Raw genomic sequence first — 17,542 nt, forward strand, 5'->3', positions numbered from 1 at the left:
GCCCAATATTAATCCATGTCAAAGAAAAACAAAACTACAATCTCATAACATTTATACCCCTGCTGTGGATATTGGTTTTGTATACAAGGTTATGATGTTGGCACAACCCAAAAAACAGACAGCTGACTTTTTTTTTTTTTTTTTTTTAACTTTAATCTTCTGGGACGGGTGGAGGAAGCCGTTGTGTTTCCAGTCACAGGAAAGAGTAGCAAATTGTTTTTCAGATGTATTCTTGTGATTGTCTAAACTTCTCTGGCATTGTTTTGCCCCACACGGTGAACTCCACCTTGCTGGTAATCCAGGCAGATTAAAAGAAAAGTATTACAGTATTTCGGAGAAACATTTGAACCAAATTTTTCCTGTTTTTTTGAGAGAGAGCAAGAGATAAAGCGAGGGCCAGAGAGAGAGAGAGAGAGAGAGAGAGAGAGAGGGAGAGAGAGAGAGAGAGAGAGAGAGAGAGAGAGAGAGATAGGGCAGAGGTTAATATCTGCTATACTTTTGCATCCCCAGTGGTACCGCTATTTTATTCCCATAATATTTCTATAGGGACTCAGAGTGTGTTTTCAGTATCTGCACATCTTTGATCCTTTACAAAATGATTAAAACATGACTCTTTAGGGTTGCATGTGACTGCATGGGATGTGGCTTTATTATAATACAGTGATTATTAATTCAGCCCACGGCTCCAAACTTGCTCTTTAAGAGCACCCATGGGCGCTCCGGTCTCCTTGCTCCTAATAAGGAGGTGGTAAGCCCTGCCTTCAAGAGGAGGGGAACGGGGCCCCTGGCGCAAACTTAAGGACCAGTGTCAAGGCAGCCAGAAAGAAAACAGTAGTTTCCGGTCAAGATTTCAAAATAAAATCCTTACTTTTTTTTTTTTTTTAAATTAAAGCTTAACAGCAAAAGAAAAATAAATAGTATAAAATAAGAAGAACGTATCGTGCGTCTAAATAAGTCATTGCTTTCCTCTTAAAATATCCTCTTGATAGTGTGAATTTATAACCACACATGCCTGACATGACAGCACTGCCAAAACACCCACAGACACAATAGATACATTTAACAATTAACTAGGAAGGGTGTCTACAGTTTTGACAAAGTCCATTGTAATCCATTGCTTTGGCACAAGTGCTTGATACAGTTTCCAAGTTTTGATTTTTTTTTTTTTTTTTTTTTTTTTGGCTAGTCACCCCAGTATTTAATTTTCTAAATATACTTTCAAACATGTCCAGTTAATGAGATTTGTCTTTGTATTAATGCCTGTAGTTTTTATTTGCCTCATTGTCATCAACTGCATATCATTGTTTGTGCTGATGCGACGACCTAATTTCAACACAGGCGTCGTTAAAGTTTCATGCGAAACTAAAACCACTTTTATTTTGAAGCTGAAATCGCTATATTTCCGGTATCATGCGTGTCATCTCTGGCTGACTTGACGCTGCAAACTTGAGGGAGGCCCCGTTTCTATTTGGAAAAGCTGCCCACCGTCCAAGACGCAACCAGAGAGGAGAGGCGCCGGGGCGAGAACAACCTGATCCTGCAGTGCCGGTAAACGGAGAGACACGCAGAGGGAAAGGAGAGACGCTGAGAAAAAGAGAGAGAGAGAGAGGCGCAGTCTATGAGAGAGATTTAAACTGCAGCCAAGTGATTCGCGCTGGGATGAGAATAATCTGAGTTTTGCAGCCGGGCGTCCAGAGAATTACGCACCAAGAGCGATTCCGAAGGAAAACCAACTTTTACGCACGGATGTTTGGACATATGGGGTCTCAGCCACGACGGGCAGGCTGTCTTGAGCGTCTCACGAACATAATATAAAAGTATAAATGCGAGTTTTGAATGCGAGCTCGACATCTGGATGTTTTTATTAAATGGATTTTAACCGTCAGCGGGGACGCATCATGCACTTTGGCACATGTTGTCTGATCGTTTTGTAAATCACGTTTTTGGAGACATTCCTGGACTCTTTGCGGGACCTGGGACGCGCTCTCCTGTACTGCATACTGAGCTGCGCTGCTGTAGTCCGCGTATATCATAAAATCCAATCCAGTTCTGCATTACGCACCTGCCCCATGGTACCCTTGACGTCTCCTTTGTGACTTTTCAATACAAGGGAATGGACAGAGTCAGCCGTCTAGCCTGGGAGTGAGTCACCGTGAGCAAACACTTGGACAGCGGCTCTTACGCAGTGACATATTTGAGGATATTTAACAGTGCCTGACACAACCGACCAGCTCGTAACACCGGGACGAGGCTCGGTGTAACCGGGGGATTGGACGCCGAGGTGCTAAATGCCCAGCCGGTCGCTTGCGGCTCCTCAGGCTGGGCGGCAACATGAGGTCCTGGGTCCTGCTGCTGCTGCTGGCTGCGCTCTCAGCGGCCCGTCTGCGGCTCGGCAGCGCTGAGGTAAGACCCGTGATGTGCTGGTAAACACACCGGCTGGTACACCGTGACCTCCAGCTGGTGATCAGCGTAAGGCAAACCAGCGGCAATGCAAAGGGGGGGGGGGGGGGGGGGGGGGAAATCGATTAAACTCTCAGATAGGCGTTTGTTTCACTGTGTCACTCCGCATTTAAACTGTAGGATAAAAAATCATTAGTGGTAAATGGATGTGGCGGTAAATGGAAATGTGGGTGAACTACATGACCTCTAGTCGTGACCAGTATAAGGCACCAAAATCAACAAGATGAATAAAAATCAACCAGAAAAGCCTTAACTCGTTGTGCTTTACCTCTTAAAAGACCCTATCTGCATATACTCCCGTCAAATACTATCGTTAATGTGGTTTATACTATGAATTCTTGTCATAATGATTTATATCAACCTAATAACCCAATGACCAATAGGCCTATAATCAAAAATCGATCATACTCTCAGAACAGCATTAGTCTACTGTATCAACCCTCACATGAACAGCAGATTACGACCATCGTTAGTGATGTTGTGGTAAATGAAAATGTGGGTAATCTGTGACCTCCAGTGTGTGATTAACAGCCACCAATATGATTAAAAAGCGATTATAGGCCTACTTTCAGAGCACCATCAATTTCATGCTTTTTTTTTTTTTTTTCCTCCTAAAAGACCCCAGTCTGCACCAGTTTGACCCTGCGCACTGTGATGCATGGGATGGAGTTACCTGGCAAACATTTCTGTCAGCTTAAAAAGGAGGGTGTGATGTGTTGACCCTCTATCCCTGGTTAAGATGGAAGAGAGTGCTGAGAGAGAGAGAGAGAGAGAGAGAGAGAGAGAGAGTATGTGTGTGGGAGGGGGTGTAATTAATATGGGCCATTAGGTTACCATACAGATGCTCTTGATAATTTGGATGGTGATGATGATAATGAGGCGGGCGCTGATTTCTCTCTGCCTTTATTTCACCTTCACTAATGGCCAGTTAACCGGTGAGTGGCTGGTTTTGAGGAAGCTCTGACAAGTTTGGCTTCGGCTGAACTGGAGCAGATAACAGAACAGAGTCCTGTGAAGTTCCCGCTCCCTCTCAGATATGCTCGTTAGTGGTGATCACGGGACAGGACGAGATCTGGACTGATGGAAATTTCCTTCACTAGTCTGGAGCAGATGACATACCCATCATCATTCCCTGAAGTGCTTCCACAATCTATGGGTTGAATGTTTTCTGTAGCTGTTGAACTGCAGGGCTCCCAGGAAACAAAGTGCTGTCTTGTGTGTGTGTATATATGTGTGTGTGTGTGTGTGTCGCTGCCCCTCTGTGCCTCTGAAGCTCATGCCATGGGGTCTGTGTCTCGCTGTGGTTTCCCCTGCATGCTTCACAACGCCGATTTTCCAAATGTGTTGCAGAGAGAGTGAGCGAGGGAGAGAAAATGATATAGAGAGGCGGAGAGAGAGAGTGTAAGGGTGAGCGAGGTCCTTGGCTGGTGGCCCAGCAGCAGGAGTTAACCTGCAGTATGAAGCCAAGGCCAAAAGCTATCTGTCAGCCCAGCTGCTCTCTTACACCACCACACCAGGAAATAAACCACACCAAGACCCTGTTGTCTCTCTGCTGCTCAGACCAGTTTCTTCAGTGCCTTATCCAGCCCTGCGTGCTTTGTAGTAGCCCTCAAAAGATTTGCCGTGGCCACGTAAGCCCGTGCAGGAAAGAGGACAGCGCCGCACACGAGTGATGTGCAGGTCAAAATCTGCATGTAGCTTGGATTTATTTGCAGATTCACTTGGAGGGATAAGAGTATTATTGGGTCAGGCAGTGCGCGTCAACACTAATTCCAAAGAAATTAACATAATCAATTTCTTACTCCGGCAGCAGGTTCATGTGCTGCACCATTTCAATTCTCGAACGACAAACTTCTGGCTGCCTGGCTTTTTTTTCCCCTTCAGGTAGCAGGTGTGTAATGGGCGGGTTCAGATGGAAATGGGCTCGGTGGGTCAGATACTGCACACTTTCTTGGAAGGGTGGACTGTCATGTATGTCAAAAAAAACAAACAAAAAAAATACTGATGAGGCATATTTGGCTACTACAGTGCAGCTTGAGCTCCGTTCTTGCACAACTTTTCAGTTCAATGTGGAACTTGGTCAAGTTAAAACTGCTGACGACAGCGCCAAAGAAAATGTGTATGAATGGTGGACCTTCTGCTTTGGTTGTCCTCTGCTCCACTGGGACTTGAGCTGCATTTGATTATGGGTGGATGTGCGATGTCAGAAGTCGGGAACACGTCATTACCGATGTGTGTGTGTGTGTGTGTGTGTGTGTATACCTCAAGGTGGGAAATACCAGATGCCTGAGTGTAATCTATGCTGTTGATGTAGAGTGAGAACCCAGATACTACTGAGATATTTGGCCCATAGAGAAGACCTTGAGAGGAAGGAAATGGGCACATGGTATTATTGTTAATGATATTGTTATTTTTCTTTTCACAGCTAATTTTACTGTTAATCACCTGGGCAGCCATGTTTATTATGATGTCAAGTTGTGAGCAGAGGCTGGCAACTTTATACCTCACAACCAGACACTCAGTCTTTCAAGGCTGTTCTCTTTGTTTTTTACTACTAGGAATTAAGAGAAGCTCAAGTTCCAGCGTTTAATCAAATGCAGCACCTCACCTTGATGTGTGTACATCTACTATACAATATGTAAAGCTACGACACACAGATTTCTACCTGTTTAGGTCGTGAAGTGTGTCCCGCCCTTTTCCCCCTTGCCCGGGGAAGTCCTGATCTGTCACTCACCTTGGTGACCTTTCTCATAAAATCTGTGGCCACATACAAGCTCGGGTTGTGTTTCACTTTGCAGCTTCTTGTTTCCCTCAGTTGATGGAAGAGCAACACAAATGTTATCCCTGTTTTGAACGTGGTTTGCACTTCATTGCACTTTAGTTTCTTACTGCTCTTGATGCAGTTGCTGGGACGTCCTGGTGGCCTCACCTTGATAGCCAGCAAACGTGCAAACACTGAAAAGGTGAATTTCACGATGCAGGGGGATTAAACGACATACAGGGTTACAGGCAGACGCAGACTGATAATGTACATGAATATAGGCTGTTTATTTCGTTTTTGAGAACAAGATGCACATTGCCATTTTAACAGCGTGCTACAGTATTTTGCCTCTTGTCGTCCGTCTCAAAGTGTTGGATTCCAATGAATGAGGCGCTGTGTTTTAAAACTCTCTATAAATAACCTTGACATCACTTGACTTTCAGAAGCCTAAAGTTCAATAGGCAGAGCGGGAACAAGACACAACACTCGGTACAAGCTGTATAGAAGGCAGAGGCTAAGCGGTTTGCTCAAGGACACGGCGGCAGCTGCACGCTGGCTGCTGTGGGGAATTCAACCTGCGACCTTTTGGCCTGCAGGGCGGCCTCTGCTAACCTCCGGGCCAGTGCAGAGGTCCTTTGTGTGACCTCTGTGTTTGTGTTTGTGCAGTTAGACAGGCATGCACACACACACACGTACACACACACACACACACACACACACACTTAACGGTGATGATGAGGTAACTTGTGTGTCTTTGCTCGGTGGTATTCTTAGCACGGCACTGATGTCTTTGCGGTTAGATATGATGAAGGATGGAGGGTATTTATATTTAAATGAAAAATGTTCCTACCTTGTGACACAGGGTATGGGAGGGAGTCATGCTGATGTGTGTGTGTGTGTGTGTGTGTGTGTGTGTGTGTGTGTGATAAATCTCCCAATGAGTTTCTCACTGTAGTCATTATCTTTTTTTTTTTTTTTTTTTTTTTTTTACAATATTTAGTCTAACTACAGAAGAACAACAAAGACATCCTTGACGTCTACAGTTACCCTACATCTGTTTGTGGAAAAGGCTCTGTTTGCACACACACACACACACACACACACACACACACACTAACTCTTCTGCAAAGTGACCACATTTAGAGAAATGCAGTTTTTGCAGTTTTGAGGCCCAGCTGACTGTAATTGCACACAGTGAATAAAATATTGTCAGAATTTAGAGTGAAAGGCCGTTTTTTGATTACGGTGCAGCTGCTGCATCCCTGACCAATCCAATCATGTAAAACCGAGGATTTTGGATACAAACGCACACACACACACACACACACACACACACACACACACACACACACACACACACACACACACACACACCAAGAGTATCAGTTCGTTTTTTAAAATCCACTTAAACAGGCCGAGAGACTGATACACACACCGGGTCAGACCTCAGTTCTTTAATCATCTGTTGTACTTTTTACATCACAGGGGATATGCACGCACACACACACACACACACACACACACACATCAGATTGGTGTCAGATGTGACCAGTTGAACAGTTTAGCGATGGTTGTTGTCTGACTATTGTCTCTGTAGGCAGGCTGGGATGATTTGCTGCTGCCTGGCTTGATCCATTTTACATAAGAACAACTAATCTGCCAGGGATTTCACTGACCTCGTGTGTGTGTGTGTGTGTGTGTGTGTGTAATGGTATATGTACACAAGCTCATACATCTGTGCACATGGCCGGGTGTAGCCACGTACGTGTCAGTGGACATATGTGCTCGTATGTGTGAGTGCGTGCGTGTGTGTGCATGTGTGTGTGTGTGTGCATGTGTGTGTGTTAGATAAAAAGCGCAGTGGCATGTAAGAGTATTTGTAAGCTCAGTCGTGTGCAGCAGTAGGGGAAAATCTGACATGTGCAGAGTACACAGGCAGACTAAAAAAAAAAAAAAAAAAACGATTGAAAAACAATAATCTTAAAAGACAAAGTGCCTTTAACAGGATAATAAAAGAAAAAATCAGCAACAAAAGTGCTAAGAAATATATTTAAAAAAATCAGTCATGGAAGAATGAAAAGGGAGGTGAAAATCAGTAATAAAATCTGTGCTCTATTTTCATTTAGCCTCATTTTTAGTCTTGAAATGTTGTTTTCTCTTTCTTAAGTAAAAAAAAAAAAAAAAAGCATATTTATATTTGGTCCCATTAAAACTTCTGGCACTCTTCTTCTTTCACTTGTTATAAGAAAAATGCCATTTTAAGATCGAATATGAGATTAAATGCCTGGTTGAGGTGGAGTTTTTTTTTTGTGTGTGTGTGTGCAATTAGGAATTTGTGTCTCTGTGTTTTTCCCTCTGAACACACACACACACACACACACACACACACACACACACACCTCATGTCTCACGTTCACGTTGACCTTGCAGTTTCAGCTCGTCCTCCACAATCTGAAACTGGTCCTGTTCCCTCACTCCCTCCAAATGATCTCCTCTCATCTCTCCTCCATCCTTCTGTCCTTCCTTCCTTCCTTCCTTCCTTCCTCTCTCCTCCACTCTCGTCTCCTTGAATCTCCTTTCTGCTCCCCTTCTCTTGTCAGTTTCAATCTTAACATCCATCATCTTTCCCTTCGTCTCTGCAGCGGGAGGAATCTCTCCTGCCTCTGCCTCTCTGTGTGTGTGTGTGTGTGTGTGTGTGTGTGTGTGTGTGTGTGTGTGTGTGTGTGTGTGTGCGTGTGATTGACAGCATATCCACTGAGCTCTGTGAGTCTATCGAGTTTTTGCGACAGTATCTTGGACATCAGCCATGGTTCTGATAAAAGAAAAGCGCGTGTTGTGACAGCACACAGTGTGATGGTGACTCACTCATCACACCCTTGCGTGCAGTGTGTGTGTGTGTGTGTGTGTGTGTGAGTAGAACATGCAGATATGTTTACTTTTGTATGTTTGTGCCTCCCTGCGACTGCATTGTGCATGGGTGTGACTGGGATTGCATAGATATGTGTGTGCATGTGTGTGTGTGTGTGTGTGTGTGTGTGTGTGTGGTTGACCCATGAGCTCACCTACAGTCACAGTGTGAGATATCAAAAAAAATGTCAGGCTTTTAAGTGCTGTATACACACACGCACACACACACACACACACACACACACACACACACACACACACACACACATTTAGAGTATAAAAGGTCTGTAGCTGCTTTCTAGAAGTGACACTAACAGCGAGGGAGGCCTGTGTGTGTGTTTTGGAGTGTGTGTATGCATGTGTGTGTGTGTGCATGAGATAGGAAAGAAGGAACTTGGTGTCATATCCATTCTGAGTGATTTAGCTCTTTTGCTGAACCTGCTATTCTTAGCTTGTTGTCCGACTCCTGGCCTTTTTTTAACCGGCGGTTTGTTGTTTTGCGTGTCTGTAATATGTCGAGAGCCGTTTCCTGTCTGTGGGCAACACTCTCTAATCTGAGTGTGTGTGTGTGTGAGAGAGTGTGTGAGTTAACCCTGTCATTGTAATGATCGCTCGCTGCAGAATGAAAAGTGTCTGTGTGTGATGTTGAGTGGACAAGTTGGACAGTTAAGTGGTTCAGCATGTGTGTGTTTGTGTGTAGGAAAGTGGGGGCGAGTGTGTGCACGCGTGTGTGAGTGCCAGTGTGAGTGTGCGTGTGCGTGTGTGTGTGTGTGTGTGTGCGTGTGCGTGTGTGTGTTTGCTTAACTAGGTCAGCCAATGGCTTGTGAAAGTCAACCAGGTGTCCTGTGGCTCGGCCACCTCCGCCCACCCAGCAGACAGAGAGAGAGAGAGACAGAGAGAGAGGGATGAACTGGGAAATGGATAAAAGAAAGAGAGAGAGACATTCAACACATCCTCTGATATATGTGGCAGCAGCTGCGTTTACGTGAACTCTAATGTTACAATAATCTAAGAATCAGAATAAATCAGAATAAAAACGCCTCATGGAAGCGCCTCAAGAGACCAGGAGGGACAGAAACACGCTTGAAAAGGTGAACGAATCCATCAAACCATCAACCAAATCAAAAACTGCTGGAAGTGTTTGAAGGCTGACTGTTAGAGAGCAACCCAGCCCGTTTGGATTTGTCCCGTCTTATGGATGAGCCGATGGGAGAGCCACCACCGGCCACCATGACTCAGCCTGTAATTTATTTATATTTCCAGCAGATTAGACGCTTCCCAGCAGGTCGAACCACTTAGTGCATGTCAAAAAAGTTATGTTCTGATTAAATGCTTTGGGGCGTGTAAACACACATCTTATCGGATCACTTTACTCAGCGTTTATGGAAACAGTGAAGCTGGAATCTCTAATGAGAATGTTTTCAATCAGGTTGAAGAAATCTTGTGATCCTAACAAGGGAAGCATCTGAAATATGAACAAAAATCAACTATATTACTTTCAGATTTTTCCTCTTTCAGGACCATATCCTCATGCAGCTTACCTCAGTTTGACAGGGGCAACTGCTGAGTTTAATTTATTCTGAATTTTATTCTTTGCAAGGTGGAAGAACCTCTGAAATAGCATTTACATTATAAAGGGACATAGAAATTCTGCCTTAAAACTCATTGTAAGCTAATCTTTCGCTTGATAAGCTTCTCCTGAGGGGTGAGGCAGGGTTCACCACAGGTGCTGCACAGTGAAGCCACTAAAATCACATCCTCACCTCCATCACAGCTGATTCCTGCTAAAAGACCAGGATCATCCTGATGAATCGGTAAACTGATGTATCTGTCTGACGCTTGTTACAGAACCCTTGTTTGATTTTACCTTTTAAAGGATTCATCAGCCTGAAGTTTGCTTTGGGTTTAGGTGAGGTTACCGAGCAGGACAGCCTGGATGTAACGTGTGCATGCAGAAACCCGGCGTGAAGGGATAGAAAAGGGGGTTTTGTTGGCGTTATCATCGCAGATCAGGTTCATGAAACTGCAAGAAAGCTCAACAATAAACAGCCTGGATTCCTATCAGCGAACATCAGACCGTCACTCACCGGCATGCAGCCACAGCACCCTGACCTTACTCTGAATCACGTCTTCACGGCAGATGAGACGACTACTAGAGGGGATTAAATTCCATGTTGAAATCAATAAATGTGAAGAAATGTTCTGCAAGCTGGCCTGTAGAGGGCGCTCACATCATCGCATCCGTATTGAATTCTTGTCGATCGAATAATAAATGGATCAGGCTGTGTGTACCTCAAGGAAGGGCCAATCCCAATTCACCCCTTAACCCCACCACTTGCCCCTACCCCTCCGTTTTGCGCGTTCACGCATAGGGGTAGGGATGTCCCAGTTCTTGTTGAGGCGGAGGGGGAGGGTGGAGTGCTACGAGAAATCTCCCACACTTCTCACACAATTAACACAAAAATCAATAAAGTCAGCGATTGTTTGATCTCCTTACATTCTTCCGATTCGCTATTGACAACCGCAAAAAGAAAAAGATGCCAACAGCCCACGCAAGAGAGATTACCACAGCTGAAGACGTCATTTTGAGATTGAGATTTCCCGGCAAAAAAAACAAATCGTCGCGTCTGTTTACAACGTCACTGATGACTAATGATGACGTTTCCGGGGATGAAGGGTTGTCCCATTTCATAGGGTTAGTATTTCAACCCCTACCCCTTGTAACTTTGTTGCAAGGGGCAAGTGGCACTAGAAAAAGAGGGGTAGGGGTGAAAATAAGAAATGGGATTAGCCCGAAATGTCACAAACATCACTGGTCTGATTTTTATTTATTTTATTTTTTTTAAGAAAGTGGAAAGGATAGCGTTGTTTCATCCCAGTGTATTAAAAAGTACCTTGGATTACCTCATGGGGGCGCTATAATTACTGGTCATGATATCTCCCTCGCCGCCAGTGTGCCAAAACTCGGAGTGATGATGAATCATGTTACTGGCTGTCCCGGGGGGGGGGGGATGCCCACATCATTTGTGGAAGCCAAAATGTTTACTTGTTAGATATGAAATCGAGTCATATTCTGGGTGTTGTGACAACAGCAGTGGGAATGAAATATGGAGGGATGAATGCCCGGACTATTCCCAGCCCCCGGAGAGCCATCTGATATATTTACCTCTCATCTTCTCATCTCGTCTCTGTTTTGGCACCGGTTGTTCGCCGCGCGACGGTGTCACATCCAAGTCCGAGCGACTGCGCCCGTCCAGAAATACTTAAAGGATCGGATTACAGCCAAACAAAGCCGAGCCATGACAGGTCACGATGAGCAATTCAGCTTTCATCATGATGTCTGAAGAAACCTCATCCCTCCTTCTTTACAGAGAAAGAGAGAGAGAAAGAAAGTGAGAAAGAGCAAAACATGAAATCCAAAACAAATCCCAGCATATTTAGCAGTCATTAAACGGCACACCCTTTTTTTTTTTTTTTTTTCTTGGTTGCGAATTCAATTACTTGTGTCTATTTTTAGAGAAAGTTAATATTTGTGTAAATGTAGATGCTTTCATATTAGCAGCTGTTTGGTGATGTAAGAAAAACCCCACCTTCCCGATAAAGCTCTATAGACTCAATTCACAGAAAAGGAAAGAAACGCTGAGAGAGAGGCGGGATAAAGATCCAACTTTTGAAACATCTCAGGTTGTGTTCATGTAAAGAAACTGAAACAACAGAGAAAGGGGCTCTCAACGCCAAATGTTGATTTCTTCTCTCGATGCCGTTGTTGTTTTTGTTTTCCCTGAAATTGAGTTGCGAGAGAGAGAGAGAGTGCGAGCGTCGTTTCCTGTGTTAGACCGGGAACAACAGGCGTGTTTGGGGGTAAACACTCGGGGAGAGAGTGACAACCGCAGCAACAAACAGCAATCACAGCCGTCACTTCCTCTGCAGCAGGAAGTGAAACCGGAGCGAGTCCTGGCTGGAGGTGGAGCAGCCACATGTTAGATCTTAGCCCTGCTCGCTTTTTCTGGATGTCTCTCTAACTCTTTCTCTCTCTCTCTCCCCTCTCTCTCCGTGTGTTTCTGACCTTTCTGTCCTGATTTCCTGACGATGGCCGACTTGGGGACTCGGCTTTTTGCCAGAATGCATCTAAATGATGTGTTTCAATTTCTCCGTCTGTTTGTGCGCTCTGTATGTTTCCTTTTCTCTCTCTGTCGCACTTTCTTCTGTTTCGATTCAACTGAAAAATTTTCCATTTTTTTTTCATTTTTTTTTTTTTTTTTGAATAAAGACATACTTAGTTGATTCAGGTATTTGGTAGTAATGGACAGAGATGCACAAATCAAGTTTTACCTGAGGTTAACAAGCTGGGATGACACTTTTCATGTGAGGCTTTTATTGTTGTGAAGAAACAAACTGGTCAATATGCAGAGTGGAGAAATATCAAGTCACTTTTATTTATACAGAACATGTAAAGACAAGGAGGAGCTGACCCAAAGTGCTTTATAATCATGGCAGAAAGACTAACAATACAAGCATACATGGTTAAAGGAGTAATAGATCCAAGCCCAAAGACTAAAATGGAAAACACATTGAAAAAAAGTCAGAATCAAGTATTAAAATAGGAAATTACAACCAGAAAACCGGAATAAAAGCATGAACAGATTAAAACTCAGCAAAAGGACGGAAGATATAAATTAACAATCGAATTGAAAAAAAAGAAAAAAAAGAAAAAAACACACTGGGCAACCAAAAAAGGGGGTCTTGAGATTGGATTTAAACGACAGGACTTGATCTGGGATGGGAGGCTGCTGCAGCTCCACAGATGAATGAACACAAACATTATGTGTCTGTGTGCAGGGTGTTATGTAACTCAGCATAAATGCACATTTCATATGGTTTGTACATACAGCAGCATGTTGCACACAAGGTAATAGCTGGTTACCACAAAATCTTTTTTTCCCTCCAGGACGGTATAAAATAATAATTCAGTTAAAATCAAATGTGTGTTTTTTTGTTTGTTTGTTTGTTTTTTGACACGACTCTTTGTGTTTGTGCTCCTCACAGGGCGATCCTCTCCCTCTGTCGCTGGTCGACTTGGTGAGGAACTCTCCCATCTCCTCTGTGGAAGACCTGAAACTGCTGCTGCAGCAGGAGACCGGCTCCATAGGTATACACACACACACACACACACACACACACACACACACACACACACACACACATTTAATAGAGTAAACAAAGTTGTACACAGCGGTATCACGGCATCAAGAGTACTCATGCACCTAGGCACGAGGTGCACACGTGCACAGACACTTACACACTTGCATGCCCGAAACACATGCACACGTTCACCGATAGACACATACACACACACACACACACACACACACACATGCACTGTAGTTCTACAGCGACAGCAATAAAAGACATGGAGGAGGTGAGCGTGTGGGCGTGTCCCTGGAAGCCTGCAGAGATAGGAATGCAGTGAAGGGTGTGTGTGTGTGTGTGTGTATGTGTGAGTGTATGTCTTTTTGCAGTTGTGTGCATGTGTCTTGGTGTGTGTGTGTGTGTGTGTGTGTGTGTGTGTGTGTGTGTGTGTGTGTGAGGAAGAAAGGGAGAGTGTGCATATCGAGCACTTTGTTAAGGCAATATTTACAAGGGAAGGAATAATGAGGAGAAAAGAGAGAGAGACACACACACACACAAACATACACAGATAGACAGAGCAGCCTTGGCTTTAGTGTGTGATAGTGAGTGTGAGTGTGTGTGTGTGTGTGTCAGAGAGAGAGAGAGAGAGAGAGAGTCACTTACAGCACAAGGTCACTGCATTGTTCTCCTGCACTGGATTCCTCGCAAGGTTTTGAAATATGAATGTGTGTGTGACAGAAAGAGACCACCACCCGTCACCCCCCAGCGCACACACACACACACACACACACACACACACACACACACACACACACACACACACAGTACAAACAAAGGTATCACAGTGTTTGGACACATGCGTAGGCAGCCTGGCAGGTTATTAAAAAATTCATTGCTCTTATTCCTCGGAGAAACACAAACTCACACATACATATATTCATAGGTCGTCCTTTGATCATTTCCTAACGCATAAATAACCCGGTGACGTACCGCGGAGCGCCATGAGGAAGCGGCAGCAGGGAGGATGCTCAGAAATGAGGCAAGCAGGACTGACTCAAGCGTGATCTGCACGTCTTCTCAGGAATGAGGCTCTGAGCGCGTTGACGCCAGCAGCTCCTGGAAACTGAGCGTCGGGGTTTTTGCAAGTTTCGAGAGCGCCGCGGAGTTACGTGGAAGTGATCCGGCACACCGACTTTCTTCCTTTCTCTTCTCCTCGTCCTTTGTTAGTTGTTGCACCATTTTCCAACGCACTGAGTTCAGATGTAGGTTAGATTTTGCTGCCCGGCTCAGTCAGGTTTTATTGCTTGTTATCTTAAAAATTCTGTTTGTTTTCTGTTTTATTTTTTTTGTCTTTCTTCCCTTTGATCAGAGGAAAGTGGTGTTTTTAATAAGGCCTTTAACCCTATGGAGCCATTTGTTTCATATATGATACACATTATCAAATACCACATTCTGTTTTCAGTTTAATCAATACTTGACCAAAATACTGTTGTATACCTTTAAACACTTCCCCTGTTCACCTTCAAGTACATATCATATATCATACACCAGAAAGGTCGTGTAATAACATATTTTTTTATTTATTTTTTACATTTTTTTCTTTTTAATTTTGTTATAGGACTAAATAAAGGGTTCGATTTAAAAAAAAAAAGGAATTTTCTGCCAATTCTTTCATAGTTCAGGCTTTATAGGGTTAATAATGCTTTCATTCTTTCTGCTTTTTTCATCACTTGTTTTATTACTGTGAAAATTTAAAGTAAACTACAACTAATGACTGAGATAAAACATTTTTTGTGGTTATTAACCCTATAAGGCCTGAACTATGAAAGAATTGGCAGAAAATTCTTTTTTTTTTTAACTGAACCCTTTATTTAGTCCTATAACAAAATATATATGCATAAAAAAAATTCAAAACATATGTTATTACACGACCTTTCTGGTGTATGATATATGATATGTACTTGAAGTGCCAATGGTATGGTCCAGGGTGAACAGGGGAAGTGTTCAAAGGTATACAACAGTATTTTGGTCAAGTACTGATTAAACTGAAAACGAAAAACAGAATTGAAAATGTGTATCATATATGATACAAATGGCTTCATAGGGTTAAAGTAGCATGCTGGGGGATTTTTGTAAAGCTGACAATTCAATGCAATCAGAAACAAGCTCAACAATAAAATAGGAAACTATTGTCCTGCATATCAAACAGCAATAAAAACAGACATACATATATACACACAGATACAAAGCAATTTACTTCAAGTTTTTAATCAGGCCTAATGAGCACCGAAATAAAGGCATGTGTGTGTGCATGCTGTATATGCACACACACACACACACACATGCATAGATACACACATGCACACACACGCACTCTGTCTCACATCCACAGTGACCCAAAGCAATCTACACCAGGGTTATAATTAGGGCTAAGGGGCTATGAAATGACGACATATGTTAGAGCGCGCACACACACACACACACGCTCACACACACACACACACACACACACATGCACCGTCTATATTTAACAGCTCATATCTCTCCTCAACAGTATTCTCGACAGCCCTGAGACAAATTGCAGCAGAAAATAGCCGTAATTGTTTTAGCGGAGGCAGAAAAAATGGCTTCCTTTGTGCGGTGAACAATGAGCCCGGCTAAAAACTGACTTAACGGTTTTAGGCGCTTTACAAATGGCTGTCATCACCGAGAAAAGTGCTCGCTCAACGCTGAGGCCTGGTTTTCAGCCAGCACTTGGACAATAAATGTTATGTTGACTTAATTAACTCTCTGTTCTTTTCTTTCTGTCACTCTCTCGCCTTTTTTTTTCTCTCTCTCTCTCTCTCGCAGAAGAAGAAGAAGAAGAAGACGAGCACGATAGTCTTACAAACCACACCCATGGCCGATATGCAAGAAGTCTTGGTGAGTTTACATACGTTCAAACAATCGTACAGTCTTTTCTATTCGTCTCCGTCTGCTTCCTGTCTGTGCTGTCGTCTTTTTCTGTCTCGGCCCTCTTCTGTTTCTGTCTCTCTTTTTGTTTTTGTTATCTGTCTTTCATCACCTCACGCCCTCGTTCTCCCTCTCCTCCCTCTCCCCCCCACAGTGGAGGCGCAGCCGGCCCAGCAGGCGGTGTGTAAAGTCCGGACGGAGGTCATGGAGGTGACCAGGGCCATGCTGGACCGCCGCAACGCCAACTTCCTGCTGTGGCCGCCGTGCGTGGAGGTGCAGCGCTGCTCGGGCTGCTGCAACACGCGGCTGCTGCAGTGCGTCCCCACCGTCACCGCCACCAGATACCTGAAGGTACCGGCAGCACGCACGACTTCGTACAGGCACGACTTCGTACAGCCGCAGTAATCAGAGGCCGTTTCTCACCGTGATTATGATGTGACACGCCAGCATCGCCCATAATCAAGCACCTTAAGTGGATTTTGTAGTTCAGTGTAACATGAATGTAAAGAATGTGGCACATACAAGCTTTCATAAGATAAGATAAGATAAGATAAGATAAGATAAGATAAGATAAGATAAGATAAGATAAGATAAGATAAGAAAAGATAAGATAAGATAAGATATTCCTTTATTAGTCCCACAGTGGGGAAATTTCCAGCATTACAGCAGCAAAGTGGATAGCAAAATATGAAGCATAATTTACAGTATAACCAAACAATAAATAGTCACAAGCAACATAAACACTATAAACAAGGAATATAGAAAAAAAATAGTAATATGAACAATTTAAACATGTCACTGAATTTTCGTTCATAGATATGATCAGTGTGATCAGTCAGTCGATCAATCACCAGTTCATGTGCAGAAATGTGGTTTTCATTTCATTCATAAAATTTCAAAAGGTTACTTCAAAGTTGTACACATGGCCTGAAATAGCCAACAACACTGGCCAGTATCTTCTTAATCATTTTAAACATTTGAATGTTGCTATACACAGTCTTTGCTCTATCTGACTTTGAGCCAGTTAATTCACTGTATAATTTTATTTCTTAATAATAATAATAATAATAATAATACATTTTATTTGTTATGGCGCCTTTCATGGCACTCAAGGTTGCCTTACAGTAAAAATAAATACAGAATACAGCAACGACAGAAAAAAACACAGCATAAAAACATCACAGACAACACAGCATAAGAAAACATCATAGAAAAATACTTAATTAGACATTGTGACACCCACCCCATAATATAAACTACAACAAAACTTACAATATAAACTTACAATATAAACTACAACAAAACTTACAATATAAACTACAACAAAACTCT

At 43.3% G+C, this 17,542-nt stretch overlaps 1 protein-coding gene across 3 annotated transcripts in view; it reads left to right on the forward strand.

Moving 5' to 3' along the window:
- The window catches only part of pdgfba (platelet-derived growth factor beta polypeptide a), a 42,554-nt gene that overhangs the window by 19,186 nt on the left and 5,826 nt on the right, over positions 1-17,542 (forward strand). The window contains exons 2-5 of one of the 3 annotated variants that reach the window (XM_030054961.1): positions 1,624-2,403; positions 13,175-13,277; positions 16,109-16,180; positions 16,365-16,561. In XM_030054961.1, the coding sequence (XP_029910821.1) occupies positions 2,332-2,403; positions 13,175-13,277; positions 16,109-16,180; positions 16,365-16,561 (444 nt within the window). In that variant the 5' untranslated portion in view covers positions 1,624-2,331. Of the gene's footprint in view, positions 1-1,454; positions 2,404-13,174; positions 13,278-16,108; positions 16,181-16,364; positions 16,562-17,542 lie in introns of those variants that run through there. The other 2 variants (XM_030054952.1, XM_030054970.1) reach the window with 2 other exon arrangements.

This window comes from Myripristis murdjan, chromosome 1, assembly GCF_902150065.1.
Source record: "Myripristis murdjan chromosome 1, fMyrMur1.1, whole genome shotgun sequence".
Classification (NCBI taxonomy): domain Eukaryota; kingdom Metazoa; phylum Chordata; class Actinopteri; order Holocentriformes; family Holocentridae; genus Myripristis; species Myripristis murdjan.